The sequence below is a fragment of the Myzus persicae genome, unplaced genomic scaffold, assembly GCF_001856785.1.
Source record: "Myzus persicae strain clone G006 unplaced genomic scaffold, MPER_G0061.0, whole genome shotgun sequence".
Classification (NCBI taxonomy): Eukaryota; Metazoa; Arthropoda; class Insecta; order Hemiptera; family Aphididae; genus Myzus; species Myzus persicae.
In genome coordinates this window covers 80,713-100,922 of record NW_019103925.1, presented here as the reverse complement: position 1 = coordinate 100,922, position 20,210 = coordinate 80,713, and the positions used below count along the sequence as shown (strand labels likewise).

The following is a 20,210-nucleotide window of genomic DNA, read 5'->3' as shown; positions in this document are numbered from 1 at the left end:
TCAATTGTCCAAAAAATTTGTTTTACGTAAAACTTACTACTCGATAACGTTGTATAAGGTATACAGTGATAAGACGTCTTTATGTTTATTGCCAGTTATCACTCGGCCACGTCTCGTTCAGTGGTGACCAAATGCTCATTCGAGGAGCTTAATTTCTTCTGTATTCGTCTACACATTTTACGCATCATTAATACTTAATCGACTTATCGTATCAATGTATCATTCATAATAAATAATAATATCTAGCCTAACAGAATTCCAGCCCGTGCGTGTCTTCTTTATTATTGAATAACACCACTCAAATCGCGATTGTCAATTGCGAATTGGGGTCGTTTCAGTTCGTCGTAACGTCCATGTGTGTGTGTGTTTTTTGCGAGCATGAAAAATGTGTAATCAGTAATATTTTGTGTTTTGCACTTAGAACTTAGAAGGGGGGTCGTCAGTGGTTGAGTAGAGTAATATTATATTATTATTTATGTAATTTCTACACGATACACAAAACGCGTGCCTAGGTACTTTCTATTTTGCAAAATATTTCTACTCTTTTTGATTCGGTTTATTTTGGCAGACTGTTAGGATATTCAAGGGGGGGATACTCGTTGATGGTTTAATAATATTATTGTTTTATTGTCGTGTTGTATGGTATCGTCGAACTAAAATAAAAAAAAACCCGAACAATAGAGCAATTATCATCCTCCGCCCAATCAATTAGCGCAACACAAATCTGAACAATTTGAATAATCATCCGTAAATTGGCAACGCTTGGTCAAAGTTTTTTTTAATTTTCATTATAATAACGTTTTGTATTAAAGAAATATACCAATTTTACATATTTCAATAGCAGTTGTCTACTGGTGAATAGTGATTAGGGTTTTAATAGTAAAATCTTCTTTCGAGGTTACTCAAAATCGTGGATATGTCTATGAACGGCAAAGAAACTTCATTCACATCGTCAGACGCCAGTAATGAAGTAAGAATTAAACTTTTTTTTACTCATTCTATAGTTTTAGAGAGGTATAGCATTTAAAATATATTTTATTTTTAGAAAATCACTGCTGCAAAAATGCCCTATAAAAGCTACAGGCCTAGATCTGTGTCTACATGTTCAACAGATTCATGTAGTTCTGGTAAGCATTTATTATGGCATTATACTTTTTTTTCATCTATTGGTGTAATACATTTATGACACTTTTTTTTACCATGCTTTTATAAGCTACTAAATTGTAACTTTTATTAATATTGAAGCAGGTAGCAATAAACATAAATGTCCTAGATAATTAAGAAGGTACTTACTGATAAATTATATATTATATGAATATCACTGTAATACAATACCTACTTATTTAAAATTATCCATAAAAATTTGTTATCTTTTTGAAAATTATGTAAAAATATTTAGGTAATTTAAGAATTATTTTTATTTTACTTAAAATAATATAAGGAAAAAACTAATACAATTTAAGTTAGAGTGGATGTCATCACATTTTCTCTCTGACCCAAGCACCAAGTAACAAATTTAAGTTCAGCAGATCCAATATTAAGTTAACTTAAACATTAAAGTGAATTGACCGATTATCAAATTTAAGTTGGGAACATTATAATATATGTTAGTAAAATATTACAATTTTAATATGGTAAAAATGCCAATGTACAAGTACTAATTATGTTCTAAACTTTTTGTTTGGTAAGTCAATTTAGTTAAATATTAAAGCTAACAATACAAGATAAACCCAAATTTCATAATATGGTGTGCTATGCTTTTGCATTAGATAGAGAAAATGAATGGTGGCTGATATTCAGATATTCTCTAAAAATAAAATATCATTATATATTTTTAATTTCTTACATTTTCTATGTTGTTTCTTTGTTTTTTCTGTCTATTTCTAACATTTGTGCCCGGGTATAAAATTAATTGTTTAAAAACAATAAAATAATTTTTTTCTTATTTACAATTACAATTTTATTTTAAAAATAACCAATCTTTGATATTTAACTGTTTTAGTACTTATTTATTTTAATAAAGCGCACCTATTAATAATTGTTATTATTTTATTATTATTAAAATATATTTCTTACCAGTGGTACCTAATTTATTTATAACATATTATGTCATAGTAGATTTTTTTGAAATGGGGAGGATTACCATTAGGGTACTGCAGGGATCTGGCTGCAAATGTATAGTTTATGTATAGTTAATTTCAACTTTAAAGATTATAAAAACCATTTATGAATGATTGATAGCTGCTGCTATTCAATGCTATATATCCTATATTTTTTTAGATTTTATGGTTATAGTATGAACAATATTTTTAAATAATTTACAACAAAATAACTTAAGTTGTAATTCTTTATTTAAATATCATAAATTTCAACTTAAAATAGGATTTACAAAAAAAAACTGTATTCTAAATTCTAAACTATTTCTTTAATTTTTGTTTTACCCGAATTTTTAAAAAATACTGAATTTTCATATTTAACTACTCAAAATAATAAACTATATTTCTTTATATATTATTTATTTTATACCTACTTATAAATTTTGTATCCACTATTTACAACCAGTGATCCATTATAAACCACCCTAAAATTATAAATATAAGCATTTTACTTCTATTTTTTATGTACACACACAAAAAAAAACATGATTATAAAATCAAAACATTCATCAATCCGTTTAGAATCATACATTTATTTAAATATTTGTTCAGCTAAAACTTATAAATAAATATTAAAACATTGCATTATGTAGGGGCTTTGATTTGGATCTAATTGTTACATTTAAAAAAAAAAAAAGGGAGGATAGTGGGCGGCTTGATGTACAATGTATTTGTATATTTCAAACACTTTGCCGCCACTGCTTCTTACAATATGCTTAACTTGATTATTTAATCAAATAAATTATATATTTTTACAGCAAGTTTATCTGAAGATGATACTCCTGTTAGATCTAAAAAACAACAAAATAGTTCTGGATTTAGTGATTTTTGCATAAAAGATATTAGACTTAAAGATTTTGGAAGACGTGAAATTGAATTTGCTGAACAAGGTAATGAATAACATAATTATATTATATTAGCTAAGATAATATCACTTATTTATACATGCAAATCTTTCATTAACAAAATCTTTGGTATTCATCACATGTGATGTACTAGTGGACAATTTAGTTTAATATCTGCCCTATATTATTAAATAATATTTTTTTATATTGTGTATCATTAATAAACACCATTAATATTTTGTATTTATGGTGACAAAAGAACCAATTTATATCTCAAAATACTTTATTTTTTAATAACTTAAATCCAAATTAATGGCGACACATTTGGCTCAGAGGCTTGGTGAACATTTGTAAAACATGATACCTACCATATATTTCAGCACCTACCCACTCATAATCCCCTTAATATAATATATAATAGTAGATATAATTATTATGTGACAATAAACATAATTTTATGTTATTTCTTACCATAATTGTTGAGTGGTTGGCCACCCACTCAAAAAAATTCTATCATGACGCATAAAACTTGGTTTACCATGCCACTAATTTAATCATTAAGACTATACTGTATTATAAATAAAATAAAATTCCAAGAAGAAAAAATGTTTTGAAGACACACATCACAATGTTACCGAACACGATGGTTTAGAACAATCGGTGTATCGTGTTGTTGCATTTGTAATGTAATGTTGGCTCATGAGTTATTTAATTTTACACAATGTGTGATATTTTAAAAATTAAATTTTACTATTAACTCATTAATGAACTATACATCTTCAATGTTGTGGTGATAATTTTGCATACTAAGTATGTTATTACTACCCGTGTAGTTTTTTTAGGTAAATCAAGTTACCAATAAATTTTCTTGTTCACTGTATGAATACCAAATTAAATCATCTCATTAAAAAAACCAATAATGCTTTTCTTTGTCATTTAAAATTGTAATTAGAACCATATTTAGACCAAAGTTCTAAATATGTCTTACAATTTTAACTTATTTAATGATACCTATACTTCCTGTGTTTTCATTAACATAATTGAAAAATTGTGTCTGTTAAATATAAATAAAATATTGAAATGTATTTGATTTTTCAGTTAATGTTATGAAAATATAAAGTACTGGTAGGTAGTCATTAAACAATAGTTAAAAAAGAATAGATATTTTCAACATGCTATCATTAAAACATTTGTAGTCTTAATCTATAGCAAAACTCCTCTTGCATTTCTTACTTTGAAACCTTGATGTGTAAATTAGTTAAACATAACAAATTAATTTATTATATTTACTAAAAATATGTTAATCTAGAGTCCTACACACCTAGGGGTTGTCAGAATTAACATTTTTTTAATTAGGATTTAACTATTATTATTTATTTATTTCAGCCAAATCAATTACAATAAATTACATTAATCATAGCTGATATGTATACTAACTGAGCTATAAGCTTGTAATTTGTATACAGAGTTCATGGATATTGTAATTTATTTTATAGTAAAATACTTATTCAAATTACAAAAATACAACTTAATGTAATTAGTATAACATAGTATGGACATTTTAGAAGAGAGAAAATACAATGTAACAACATTGTTACAAATGGATAAAATATTAAGTTAGACATATTGACATTTTACAATTTTATTAATATACATATTATCCAGTTAACTAATTATTTTATTTATAGCATTTTTTGTTTGATTTTTATTCTAAAATAAAATTTTTCAACAATACAGTGCTCATATTAATAGTTTTGCTCATAATTTAAATATTCATTAAAAAGCCTTGTGAGGCACTATTATCTCAAGTCCAAATTAATTTTTATAATGTAATATGCTTACCTAATTAGTACTTTGATTGCAAAATGAGAAATACAAAGAGCAGTTTTGGTATATTAATATGTTTTGTGAAAGTTAAATAATAAATGACCTGGTAACATCCAATTAACATCAACTACTTAAATCAATTATTTTACAATTTAAATAATTTTTGTTGCAGAAAATATCTTTTTTTAATTTGAGAGGTAATAACACCTCGTTTCTTAAAAGACACGTTTCTAATAAACTCTAAATATTTAAAAAAGTTTGCTACTGATTATCATTAATTAGTTTCTAAAAAAATCATTAGTTTTAACAATGAGTGTAGTATTTAAAGAATTTTTAAACCTATTTTGTGCATACTACACAAATAAATACCATCCTACTTTTTCTATTTTATAAAATGTAAAATATGAATAAGTAGGATGATGAATCTCAAATTAATAAATTTAATATGTTTTCAGATTTCTTATCCCATTACCAATTTGATCGATGCCAATGTATCATGAACATTAGAGCCTAATGTCCATGATTGGTAAGGTGTACAAAGAATATGAATATTTTTCTTAAATCCCTCAAAGCAACATTAAACATCTTCATAATTTTAAAGCCCGATGGGCGATGACTATATACTTTCTAATATTATATTTACTAATGCCATTTAATGTCAAGTTGATATTAATACCAATAAAAAAAATATTTATATACAGTAAACCCTGAAAACAGAATCACCTTAGTACCAACTAATTTCTCTGTTATAGGGAAGACTAAAATATTGGGGATATAGTTTATATGGAATTGTTGTTATTTTTTGTTGTAAGGAGATTTCCATCTTATAATGGTTTGTACTCCATTATAAGGTTAGATTTAACTGTGTATTATATTTTTATATTTAGCCTGTTGTAGTATATCATACAGATTTAATAGTTTTTATTAAAAATCTCATTTTGCATAATAGTAAGCAAATATAAAATGTTCACTTTTCTAATTTATTTATAAACCCTTTTTTTACATAAAATTTAGATTCATACTTATGGTTGCTAACCATCTTATTCCTTTACTTATTTATTGTTGAATTGTACATTATATTCAATTCAGCAGATTTGTAAATTGACATTTAAAATTTACTGCTGAAATATACTGTATATCTAGTTTGTCTATATAACTTCCTATATTAGTCACATTCTGATGTTTAAAATTTTTGTTTAGAAATGCCTGGTTTGATGTCTCTAAGGAAACAGGTGATGGAAGATAAGCCATTACGGGGAGCCAAAATTATTGGATGTACACCTATTACTGCACCAACTGCTGTTAGTCAATAAAATATTTTAATTGTACAATTGTCAATTATTAAACATTGTTTATATTATTTTAAAGGTATTAATCGAAACATTGGGTTCTCTTGGCGCTGAATTGAGATGGAGTGCTTGCAATATTTATTCAACACAGGTACTTATAAAAAATGTTGTTTAAATACCCCTCATTTTATACCGTACAATACTGCACAGATTTTCTATACTTAAAAGGAAAATATAAAAGGTCAATCATTCAAAACCACACACATTTGATTGCCAGTTAAAAATTAAACGTTTATTCATTGTTATTATAAGAAAAATAATTCAATACAATCTATATCAGATTCTATAATTTTAATACTATAAATATTTTTTTTGATAAGATAAAATAAAGATGTAGAGTATAGTAGACCTATATTTCTAGTCTTTTCAATTAATTCTATTAAACTTATTTCATTGCTAATGAAACGAACATATAAATTTAAAATAGTATAAAATATTTAATTGTGATTTTCGTTTAGCACCTAATAATTCTTTTAAATCTGTATTAATAAGTTCCTTGTTTTTGTGGTTATGTTTACTTTCATTTCATATGATTTTGATTAAATATAGTTAACTGGTGTGTGGTCCTAAATGATCATGCAATTTTAAATAAATGTGTGTGTTATTGATACATATCAGTATGTCATGTGAACATTATCAAACATTTAGTTTTGGGAAAACTGTGGAATTGATGCATACATTTTTGCGATTATGACGACTTCCGGGTTTTAACTATTAGTGTTTATTCATTACAAAACTATTATAAGTGATATCAACTTTAAGATATTTAAAACAGTTATTTATTTTTTAGAATGAAGTTGCTGCTGCTTTAGCGGAAGCAGGTAATAATGGGCATCACAAGTTTTATTACTGATATGAGAAAAATAAGGCATATGAGATACTATGCTGAAGTGTGAACCCTATACAATCTTGTGTCTGTTTGATGAATGTATGGATTTTTGGATGAATTGGTGTTGCATAATTTTCAAAAAGCTATATATTACCTAAGGATTTGATACTGGTGTGAATCATAAGACTTTTCCAATCGCCAGTGTAATTTCCTCAACATAACATCATTCCTAAAACTGTCTCCTAAATTGGTCAGCATTAATGAATCTCCACTAATCTATGTTCTACAACATTCTTACTCTGTGTCACCTATTTATTCTACAACCTTTTAGCATCAGTTTTGTCATGGGTTAAATATGAAGATAATTTGAGGTTGTATTCACTTGGAATTTCATTTTATATATGCAAAATGGAAGCTTTCTTTGTCGAATGAAGTATTAACTATGAATTATATATTGAAGAATTTAATATGTATGTACTATGAGTTAAACTCTTTATCGAATGAGAAAGAATCATGCCAACTACAAAGAATACTAGCCACTCCAAACGGTTAACACCATTACTTATCTAAAGTTTTGTGCATGTTTTGTGTATGAGTAAAGATCCTAATTAGATTCATATTTCTATCATCCGATAAATTTTTATTAAAAATAATAATTTTGTTATAAAATAATTATGATAAGTAAAATCAAAATATTTAATATTTAATTTTTTTTTTTAAATTTCGCATTAGTGCCTTGTTAGTAATCTTCTAATATTACTTTCCCTCATCATTACTTCCCCTATTACTCCCCCCCCACATAAGAGTCTCAGTGGGGCCCAGTGTTTTTTTTTTTTTTGAGAAGTAAATAAATAATAATAATTAATATTAACTACATTCAAGTGAATGATGATTTCCTAGTATATTATGATAAGTGTCTGTTATTATTACAACCAAGTTGATTTGACCAACTGTAATGAATACTTAATTGAACATTAAATTAATATGGATATGCTTAAACTAACTATTAAGAAGACTTTATGCTATATACTGTGTGAGTGTAACTCATTATCTATTCCAAGACAATCAATTGATTATAAGAAAGCTTATCTGGAATCCTAATCAGGAGTAGACTTACCCAAAGTGCTATAAACCAAGTAGCATTTATGATCCGGGCCTTGATTACCTCTGTCTGGCCCTTTCTTAAATTTAACTACTATTGTAATTTAGAACTCTTTCCTAATTTTAGTAAGTTTAAAAATACAAACAGGCCCTTAATTAATTTTGCACCCTGAACTAAAAATAGCCTGTCCTCTCCTGCATAGAATATAAGACAAAAATTTAAATAACACTTATAGTTTGAGATGAATCAAAATTACTCTTACATGTATAAACCAAAAGCCCAATCGCCTAACATATTGTTAACTTATTTGTGTATGCAATTTGCCTTTAAGTTTTAAAAAGACCGACCCTTTGTAAGAATAACCAATAACTACTAAAACTAAGCTAACTATTATTATTTGTCAATTGTATTGTTTGGCGTGGTTTTTAATTTGAATGATGTGGTAACTCGTAATTACTGTAGTCTATACAAATGTAGCATTTTAATAATTATAATTGTATTATTATTTAAATCAAGTTATACTAATGTATTTTTGAAGAGTATATGACCATAATGCCACTGATTATGAGTATTACTTGTTCCTTTTCATTTAGAACTGTGTATAAACACATATATTTTTTGTAAGTTTCAGTACTTTGTACAAAGGTTTACTACCATTGTTTTGTAACTTATTTATTTTTTAGAAATTAAAAAAACATTATTTTTATTACTAATTATGCTTTGTTGATTTCATTCTTATGGATTTATTTGATCGCTACATATATATATATATATTACTTCTATTTAAAGTTTTAAAAATGATTTTTCGTAATAATTTTAAATAATTAATTAACTTGGTTATTATTTTCTTATTATAAAATGTATCTTTATTTATATATGTATTTTTCAAATATCATTAACTTTGTTATGTTATTGAACTGCTTTACTTTTTACAAATTTTTATTATCGCTATTATTATTATTTTTTAACATTTAAAATAGCTTTTTTGTGTACTTGATATCTTATGTATGAAGAAAATGCAGAAAAAACATAATCTTTGTATCGTAAATTAATGGTTTATTGTTTTCCAATATTTTTTGGCGGAGTAGTTGTAAATTTCTCTCAGTATTTATCGACTGGTAAAGATTATATTCAATCAATGTTGAAAATGACAATAACTTGTCAATTGTTTGATAATCTGAGATTGATGTGAATGACTATAAATGTTACCAATACAAAGTGCCAACAGGATGACCCAATTATGATATTTTATACAAATCAAATAATCATTTTATTGTGCCTTGTAAGACTTAGTTAAATTTAAATTGCATAATCTAGTTAATGCTTAATAAGAACAATCAATTGGTTTTACAGTGATATCTGATAGAACTTTGTGATCCAAAAATACTGTTAAAGACAACTGCATCCATGAAAGTTTTCATTCCTTTTTGATTTGCTTACAACTGTCTCAAGATGATGAATGTTATCTGTGAATTTTTTTTTTAATAAGAACATTTTGTTCATATTGATGTTCTAAAATATACTTTTACTTTTACATTGCACAAATAGCATCGCTCAAACTGTATTTGGAACTAAGTATAGGGTAATGACTTAAACTGGGTTAATCATATCTGTATGCTAACAACAATAATCACTATACAATATATAAGTTTACAATAAATGTGGACCTATAACATTGCCTAATATATTATGAATATAATTAAAAGACACTCAACATTATGTAACTTCACCATGCTCTGTTGATTATAGAATTATAAAAAACCGACAATTAAATACATTTTAAATGATTTTAGATATGTAGCTAAAATAATAAAAAAAATTTGTATTGATAGTAAACTTAATGTCAATGGCAATATCTCGAAACACTGTGTTTTTTTTTATTAATGCAGTTACTAAATTTTAGGATTTCCAATATTTGCATGGCGAGGTGAATCTGTTGATGATTTTTGGTGGTGTATTGAAAAATGTTTTGAAGGCAAGAATTGGAAACCTAACATGATTTTAGATGATGGAGGAGATGCAACTAATTTTTGTCAAGCAAAATATCCTAGTATTTTTAAAAATTTAATTGGTAAATATCTACATGCAGATCATGGTTTATAATTATTTATTTTGAAAATTTTAGAAGTTGTGTGTTTTGAATTTTTAATTGATAAAAACTAATATTTAATTTAGTTTGTTTTAGTTATCAAATTATTATTTGTTATCATATTTAGTTAATAGTGTGCAAGATATTTCACCAAATTGTTTCCATATCACAACAGGCAATATTGAAGCAAAAAAATCTTATTCCTATTTCCAATAGATTTTAGACTAAAATTAGTGTAGGTGCCTTATTATTAAATGGAAAGAGTAGAACTTTGTCTTAGATACAAAACCTTTATTTTTCATATTTTGATTTTAAAGTAAAGAGTTTTATAATTTATTGATTCTCATACCCTGCATTAAAATTGAAATACAAATGAATAAGTTCAGTCATTGATTGAGTGTTTCTAATTTAAATTGAAAACAATAATTTACTCTGGTTATTTTGGTTTAAAATTCAGAGTAGATGAAAAGTATAAAGAGATTATATTTTGCCTGTTGGTAGTAAACAATGTCTGGTACCATTATCTTAAATACATTTAATTTATAAATTTGGTATCTATTTTTAAAAAGAGTACAAGATAGCCGTTGCCTACTTGTTTTGCTTCATTTGAGCTGGACCATTTGGAGTACATTTGAAAGCAATAATTTACTATTGCATTTAGAAAAGAATATTAAGCGGTGCTTGACTTACAAAAATGATCATCCATTGTTTTTAAAAATAAATACGATGAAAAAAATTATGATAAATTATTATTAAGGTTGTCTCCTGGCTTTAAAAACAAGTTGCAAAATAAAATATTGTTAATAAATTTTGAGTTAAAATTTATTGATAGCTAAAATAATATACTTTCAAAAGTAATGATTAGGAAACATATTTATAGTAATGTTATTCACTGAAAAAACGTATTTTGTAGATAATTTAAAATAGTTATACATAACTATGCTAAAGCCTTTCTTTTGGTTATTAAAGTTGAATTAAAACTATGTAGCAAAACTCTTTCCTATATTTTAAGGTGTACCATTATATTTAAATTAATTTGATTTTAAATTCACACTTTTACAAAACTAACCCTCATTAAAATAGTCATCAAAAATATATTAGTATAGAGCAATACAATAACACACCCTAAATGATATTACATTTTTATTAGGAATAGTTGAAGAGAGCACAACTGGTATTCATCGCTTATATAAATTGTTGAAAGCGGAAAAACTTTTAATGCCAGCTATTAATATCAATAATTGTGTGACAAAAACTAAATTTGATAACCGTTATAGTTGTAGGGAATCTGTGATTGTAAGGTATGAACATCAATGAGTTTTGTTATTAATTAATTATTGTATTTTAATATATTATTATAAGTTTATATTTTATATTACAATAGCTTAAAAAAATGTACTGATTTGATGTTTGGTGCAAAACAAATTGTATTATGTGGTTATGGAGAAGTGGGAAAAGGATGTTGTCAATCTTTAAAAGGACTTGGTTGTATAGTTTATGTCACAGAAATTGATCCAATATGTGCCTTGCAAGCATGGTATGTATTGTTTGTTTTTATTTTACTGTATCAATTATTATTAAATAAATGTATACTAATGATTGAGTAATAAGTATCTAATTAAAACAATATTTAAATGCCATAGAATGGCTAATAAAATTCATTTAATGTGATTTTAATTTATAAAACTTAATACGGTGCCATTTACTATTTAAGAATAATCATACATGATATAATTTTTTTTTTTTATTTTGCTTATATTTCATTTTTATTTCTTGTAAACCCAAAATTATTGGAGAATGTTAACATCTACAATAATAAAATAAGTGCTCACAATCAGATATTTGTTTTTATAAAAACTCTTATATTTTGCTCAAAGTTGAAATAGTATACATTTATGTATTACGTTGTATTTTTTTCTAATGGATGATTGTAAATCATAGGTATATTTTTTTTTTTTGTAAAGAACAAAGTTCATAAATATTTAAACAATTTTGTTTTGTTTATCACTTCTTTCAAATGTCTTCCCCTAAAAAACTTTTTTTAGTTCTATTAATAATTTCCAATATTTTTATATTTCATAAACATGGTTTCAATTATGATTGAATTCGGATAAAAATAAGATGTATATTTTTTGATCTAAAAACATTGTAAGAGACAAACAACCAAATAATTGTTTTTTTTTATTATAAAGAAAAATGATTTATGTATAGAGATTTTAAATAATATTACCATAATTTTACATGAGATAATAAAAAAAAATAGAGAGATTTACTTTATAAATGTATTTATAATTTTTTAATTTATAATTTTTCAGTATGGATGGGTTTAAAGTTGTAAAGCTTAACGAAGTAATTCGTCAAGTGGATATTGTAATCACTGCTACTGGTAATAAAAATGTAGTTATTCGAGAACACATGGATAAAATGAAGTCTGGTTGTATTGTGTGTTGCATGAGTTATTGTCATAATGAAATTGATGTGGTAAGTAATAGTACTTAGGTTACACAAAATAATCTGTATAACAACTAAACAATGTGTGCTGAGCGTAAATTCTCCTTTATTCAAATCAATACAATTCTTACATTATGTTTTTTTAATACTTTTAACTAGTATCAACACGGCGTTCAACAAATACTATATGCATCATTAGTCTGTACTAATAAGATATAGTAATAGTAACAATTAGAAAGTTTATCAAAAGTATTTTCGATTGTTTTAAGTATCCCTTTAAGGTGTTTTTATACCTTGATAATAATTCTTTTTCAAAAATCCTTTTGTTTTTAGTCTTTAACTTTGTGATTTACAAATTAACCTACTAAGATAAGAGTAAAATTTACACTATAAACTTAAATATATAATACATAAATTACCATTTCAGTTCAAAATTAGTTCTAGCAAAATACTTTTAATTGTGGTAATAATGTAAAATAAGACGGAGTTGAAATAGGATTATTTATAGCATGTAATACAATTGGTCTTTACATTTTGATTAATAATACATAAATACTTAATTGTTGGCAATCTTTTGGTGATTACTGATTACTTAATTAATTTAATCAATAATTACGACGTCTGTACCTAGAAAATGCACAAAAAATTATTAAGTTATTCTATGACCAACTATACATCTTTCCTTGTTAGAAATCCTTAGATAAATATTGAATTGATAATGCACCTAATCATAGTGTCCTAAATAATTAGATAGATCGGTGGTGGTGCTTTAAAACATTATCATTTATTTCCTCAACTGCTAATTACAAAACATTTTAAATTTTAATTTAAAGTTTAAAAAAATTACTTCAGATATTAATTAATTAATACAGCATAATGTTTAATTTTAAGTAGGTATGAGATTTATAGGCAATTATTGTATGAGTTCTTTGACAAAATATCTGGACTATGCAAGAAGTCGATTTTAAATTTTAAAGACCTTCCAAATAAGGATATTACTTTTTTAATTACGTAAAATTGGTTATTGAATTACACTTACATTTATTTTATGAACATTATATTTTAAATAGAAGTATTGTTCCCTTTATAAGATTAGGCTGGAAACTAATAAATTCAACCATTTAGTTACAAGAAATTACAATCAAATTTATAACAATTTAACAATTAACTACAGCTTTTAGTAGATTTTATAGATATGTAAACAAATGTATTAAAGTTTCCCCGACATAGGTACTGACATGTGCATGCGTGTGCTAGAGTTAAAAAGCAGATTTACAGATTACACATTTATTTTCATTTACCACTCACGTATTGACACATCCAAATGTACATGTCATATGAATTGCCTAAATATTACTCCTTACAATATGTTACGCTCCAGCCGCTCAAATAATTATTTATTTTAAAATAAAAACTCGGACTCACCTTTTTCTGAAGATAATTTACATAAATATAATATTTATATAAATAATATAATATAATTTAACTAGTATTCAGGTACTTGAGTGTATGCTTATTGTTTTAATATCACCTATATATGAAGCCAAAAGTCTGTGGACTTCATAGTATTTGGAGTTAGAAAATAGTTTATCTACTGAACTGAATATATGGAACATGCGTCGGGTAGTCGTGCGTACGAACTAGTACGACTAGCCTCTATAGATGGTATTCTTTCGTACTTGTTGGTATTAGAATCTATTCACAATACGTGTCCATATAGTCAGTTCAGTGAATCGTTCCAATTACTGTTTTCTTGAAATTCGATTGGGAACAATAGGAACATATTTACTATTATTTAGTACCTAATGTTATTTATGCATAGACTCAAATCTCTGCTCTTCTGGCTTACACCATAAAAGGAGAAAAGCGTTGCCCGAATGTTCTCTAACAAATTCCTAATATCATAAAGTGCTCACAGTAGCAATATCTTACATGATAATGAGTTTATTTTTGTTGAACTTTTAATATCAAATATTTAAATTGTAACTGTAAAGTTTTGTATACAAATTACAAACTGATAAATTCCGGCAAAACGCTTTAGAATCTTTGGTAAAATTGGCTGGTATCTTGTGAACAATCATGAGCCATAGTCGTTCTGTAGAATGTAATACGCCGTACTGCAACCTATTATGCTACTTTGCGAGAGGTATATGTTTATTTGATTAGCCACACGCGTAGTGTTAAGTGTACATCTGTTACTGTTCATCTTTGTTTATTAAATGTCGTTTTTTAATGTATTTTATAGTAGGAGTGCCTCCAGTGAAAGGTTTCATCTTAAGCGAATAATTGTTCCCTGTGAATTAAATATTTGTAATCACAAATTATTATTGTAAATATTAACAGATTGCATTTTTAAAAAAATTATATTTTATAGAAATAAATATAAAATGGCGTATTCGAGTGGTCATGGACATTAGAAAAAGGACGTCGCTGTACTGTGCAGATAAAACAATATAAGTAGTCGGGAGTCAACAAATCTGCCAGAATGCACTTCAGGCAGATGTCAAGTCGTTTTTATACCTACAGTGTAGGAAAAGTATTGGTTTTTTATATTATTTTAATCTAAATGGTAAAACTTATAAATAATTAGTATAGAAAATAATTTAAAGACCACATTTTCTTCTATTGAATGAATGTATTTTCAATAACATATAATTTAATATATTAAGAAATAAGTATATTTTTTAATACTTTCCATTTGTTGTATTTAATAATATATCAATGCATGTAGCAATAGGTACGATTAAAGATAATTTACTGGTTAGTAGTTATCGACTACTGACAAAGTGAAATATGAAAGATCTGGTAAAAAATAATTTGTAGAGCTCATAGACATTACCTATGTCCCACACTACTAGACGGTGCATCCGGACAAGGCACCGTTAGGTGGTGTGGTCTTGTGACAGAGGGTTTGCAGTTTCTAAATTATAATGCAGATAATACAATTAAAATTATTAAAAAAATCGAAAATGTACTCATGTGTATGATGTACACCAAGAGCACTGGAATTATAGTCGTGCTCCGTCTATTGCATAAAATATAAAAAGGCATCAACTATCAAGATCCCATTATTCACTGAAAAATGTTTAAGTCGGCCTTGATGTCATTTTGAATGAGGTTCGGCATGATGTAACCGCATCGTCATTAAAAGTTTTTAAATATAATATTATTATACTGGTTTCATGACTGGTGTGTAAACTAATACAAATAACGAATTTGGGGCAGCGAGCACCTTCTGTAATGTTCCGTTTAGGCTCCCAAATGTATGTAGTACTAATATTTAGATACGACAAAAATAATAATTGTTGTCATAATTAAAAATTTTTTATTCGCTACGATGGACCGATGGAGGTAATAGTAGAAAATGATATTAACCATCAGTTATTGGTATTTAACCTAACCTTGACCATGGTTATTGTATATTCAATATTATCACGATTATAGATACAACTATGATATATAGATGTAACTACTTAAACCGTTTGAACTTTTTTCAACCAGGTGCCTAGTTCTACACGCATTTTCGTGACTAATCGGGGAGAGCCATGTTTTTCCGGCTAGTTGACCAGTATAATATACTAGATATTATCTTTAATCGTGTTTAAAATCCATGTCAAAATACTTTCCAACATCATGCTGAACCTCCGATAAAAAGAAAACAAATTGATCAGCTGTTTGGCTGTCACTTCTATTATGTTCTAATCTATAATAGTATTATGTCTATGTTAACGCTCCAAACGGTAGTTTCATAATGAACCGTAAAACCATGATTATTGATGTATAGGTATACAATCGCGGTGATCGACAATCCACCAACAATAATAATACATAGAGAAGGTAGTAATTTAATGTAATTTTTAATTTATAATCTTATTTTAATCCACCCATCATGACACTGATGACATCATTGATACAACTAATACAATTGTAAAGACTATATTAATAAGATTTGGTGCGAAATTTGATAAATAAGTCCAGTTATATAAGTAGGTACATTGAACGAGGTTAGGGTTAACCTAACCTAACCTAACGAGCCACATAGCTTTATGTGCCAATGTATTTCATATACGTATTCGAAAATATAAAAAGAAATTATGCTTGTCAATGAAAGTAAACACATTTAGAGTATAACCCATCCTTATAAACTACAACCTACAACCGTATTTATAGTTATTTTTAGTTCTAAGAATTTTTTTGATTGTTATTTTACTAATATATTGTACATTATAATAAATATTGTTTTATCAATAATCAATATTACTAATATTGTCAATATTCGCTATGGGTAGATATTTAAAATAAGTATATAAATTAAAATGAATGATATTAAATGAGTACTTTATAATTTATATATTATTTTAGGATGATTGTTGTCTTTATTTTCGAATTTGGCTGTTAGTCGATTTAACCTAAAATCATAAATTCAAGGTGGTCTATGGTAGTGATCGGAAATGTTAGAGCATTTAATATTAAACGAGAAACGCGCCTTGTTGGATAAAATATGGATGTAAGATGGATACTTTTTACCTTCAATCATAAAAGATTTTCCGTCATTAGGCTAACCCAACAAAAAATTTATAATTTGGGCTTTTTATTTAGTGAACATCATAAAATAATAAAAATTAGATTTTAGTATAGTGTCACAATATTTTATCAAAACATTTTTTTATTCATACAAATTAATTAATGCACCATTGTATTTATTTGTGTGTTACATTGTTTTTTTAAGCCAGTGTTATAAAATATTTGAGTTATTGGATAGATGAAAATTTGGTCTTAAATTATGTCTTATTAATAAAAGTTCATAAAAGTTTAATCATTTAGATTAAAATAATAAAAACTAATTAATGTCTTATTCTGTGCATAGTAATTAGTTCTGTCAGATGGGTTAAATTTGAACCATTTTTTTTCGCTTCTGCTGGGTGTGTTCTTTGTCTGATGGCTGTGATAAAATGATTAATAGTTGGATAATATATTTATTTTTTTTAATAATAAAATGTAAGAAGTCATTACAATACATTTATGTGTATATAATTTGTTGTAAAAAATATGGGAATCAATTTATTGTGAATATATCTACATGGTTACACAATGATTATAGGGGAATAAAAATCTGCCTCATTTATTAATAGAAAAATCATTATATTAGTAATTTAGTCAGATTTTTTTATCAAACCAAAAAGTAGGTACCGTGAATTTTATGGTTCGTATCGGACATACTATACAATTTACTCTACGACAAATATTTTACCTGTTTAAAAGACCTCATACACAGAACTATAATGTATCAACAAACTTACCATCAAACATGGTCAAACGGTCATTGATATGTATATCCTATGGGCCTATTAGTTGTTGTGTTGCCATGTCTATACACTGATGATTGATGCTCCTGGAACTTTAACATGACGACCACCGACTTACCTGTCAGTGTGTTTATGGAGTTGGTTAATACATTATACAATATTTGTATTATAAGTTCCATGACCACAGTCCTCGAACACCATAGTACTTTTCCTTAATATATTCCGTATAAGCTCAAGGAGATTATAATTTACTATCAAGTTGGTTTTTATTTTAATTTATTAAAAATGGATTTTGAAACAGACTAAAAATGTACCCCTAAATTTATAAAAGAACATAAAACATATATACTTTTGCTATACTTATAAACAATGAAATAAAATATTTACGAGGAATATTCATTATTTTTAATATATTAGTATTATATTAATTACCAGCAATATTATTTGTTTTTTAATATTATAATATTCTCAGCAGATGTTGTTATTTTTCAAAAATATACACTTCTGAAATTATTTAATTATATATACTACATAATGAAAAACTGAAGTGATTAATAATTATAAATATAATGTATACTATGTGTCCCCAAAATTGGTTACACTCTTTAACTCAGTTACCTACATTACTTAGTACCCCATGCCCCCATCCATATTTTAGAATTGTGTCTGCGGGAGATTGATGACCCAATAGTCTAGTTTCAAAAATATATATAAGATACTGAGTAATATGGGTGATTTAATTATACAGTGTACCCTATTTACTGGGGCCCTCAGTATATTATGTATAAATATAATATCATCAACCTAATTATTTTTTTAGTTTCTAAATTCTGAGTTTAAATTATAACTAAATAAGTAATAATTGTATTAATATCTTTTCATTTCCAATAAAGGCTGCATTACGCACTCCAGAGCTAAAATGGGAAAAGGTACGATCACAAGTAGATCACATTCGATGGCCTGATGGAAAAACCATGATTTTACTTGCTGGTGGTCATCATGTAAATTATACGTGTTCTAGCATTCCATCATTTGTCACTTCCATAACTGGTACAACCCAGGTAAATGTTGAATTTAAACCGTTTTCATTGCTTGTATTTTATTTTGATGGTTTTTTTTAAGATACTTGCGTTAATGGAATTGTTTAATGCTCCAATTGGTCGTTACAAGAGTGATGTATATTTATTGCCAAAAAAAATGGGTGAGTTATCATTTAAGTATTATTTCATTTATGAAATTATAAATTCTTATTTTGTTTTAGATGAGTATGTGGCAAGTCTTCACCTGGCTACATTTGACGCTCATCTTACGGAACTTAGTGAGGAACAAGCCAAGTATATGGGATTACCAAAAAATGGCCCGTTTAAACCAAACCACTATAGATATTGATCTATACTTCAACAATACTGGTTTATAATAAATACAATTTAATATTCTCCTTAAAGGAGAATAAATTATTATTATTTTTATTCACATGCATATTAACAAGGTGTCTCAAAATTGTTTTGGAAGTGCTAAGAGCTGAAGAATTCCATTACCCAATTAGCTGGGGGAGGGGGGAAAATAATACACTAGTTGTGTTTATATTTTATACATTAAGTATAAATAAATCAATAATACTATCTATTTTTTTATTTCACAATAACAAATAGAGATAATAGATAGTTAACAGATTTAAACAGGATTTTTTCATTAAATTCATACAGACATCAGACATAAATGTTCGACACAAGTGTACACATTTCAAAATGTCAATAGAAAAAAATTACTCTTTTTTTGATCAAATTTACTTATGATTACTTACGATATGAAAGTTACAAACTTATGACATAAATAATCAATTGTAACAAATATTTTTTATATTTTTTAAACTAGGTATCTTGTAGTCTAAGGTGGAAATCTGGCTAGCTTAAAAATTTTCAAATTAATAACAAATACTAGAGTATTTTAAATTTAGTATCATAAAGTAACTTGAATCAATGTAGATATGCCTGTTAAATAATAATAATTTTAATATAGAATTTAATGCAGGTATAGTAGTTTTTTATAGATTGACCCAATATAGATGAAATATTTCAGATTGATGTTGAAATTAAACTTCCACACACAAATTTAAGTATTAACTAATAATAAAAAATAAAGGAATAATAAATTGTAACGATAAAGTCTGAAGAAAATAGTTCAAAAAACATGAGGTTAAATAATATATTCACTCAATCCACTCTTTTTAAAAATTATATTGTATTTATTAATAGT

At 26.2% G+C, this 20,210-nt stretch overlaps 1 protein-coding gene across 2 annotated transcripts; it reads left to right on the top strand.

The window, feature by feature from the left end:
* Positions 1-126: 126 nt before the first annotated feature.
* Positions 127-20,091, top strand: LOC111036430 (putative adenosylhomocysteinase 3). Of its 2 annotated transcripts, XM_022318441.1 has the most exons (13): positions 127-970; positions 1,046-1,127; positions 2,915-3,046; positions 6,029-6,129; positions 6,197-6,268; positions 6,968-6,998; positions 10,012-10,179; positions 11,348-11,498; positions 11,582-11,734; positions 12,513-12,678; positions 18,848-19,015; positions 19,077-19,155; positions 19,216-20,091. In XM_022318441.1, the coding sequence occupies exons 1-13, from the start codon at positions 917-919 to the stop codon at positions 19,341-19,343; spliced, it is 1,485 nt and encodes a 494-aa protein (XP_022174133.1). In that variant the 5' UTR covers positions 127-916; the 3' UTR covers positions 19,344-20,091. The 2 variants fall into 2 exon arrangements, with proteins under 2 accessions (XP_022174133.1, XP_022174134.1); XM_022318442.1 differs by lacking the exons at positions 127-970; positions 1,046-1,127 and adding an exon at positions 5,284-5,354 and having other exon boundaries at positions 2,935-3,046; positions 19,216-19,343.
* The last annotated feature ends 119 nt before the right edge of the window (positions 20,092-20,210 follow it).

What these genes read in the sequence shown, in the direction of transcription:
- LOC111036430 (XM_022318441.1), top strand. Translation starts at nt 917, where the DNA reads ATGTCTATGAACGGCAAAGAAACTTCATTCACATCGTCAGACGCCAGT. An exon ending in CGTCAGACGCCAGTAATGAA is followed by an intron (nt 971 to 1,045) that starts GTAAGAATTAAA and finishes TTTTATTTTTAG; the next exon opens with AAAATCACTGCTGCAAAAAT. An exon ending in AGGGAATCTGTGATTGTAAG is followed by an intron (nt 11,499 to 11,581) that starts GTATGAACATCA and finishes ATATTACAATAG; the next exon opens with CTTAAAAAAATGTACTGATT.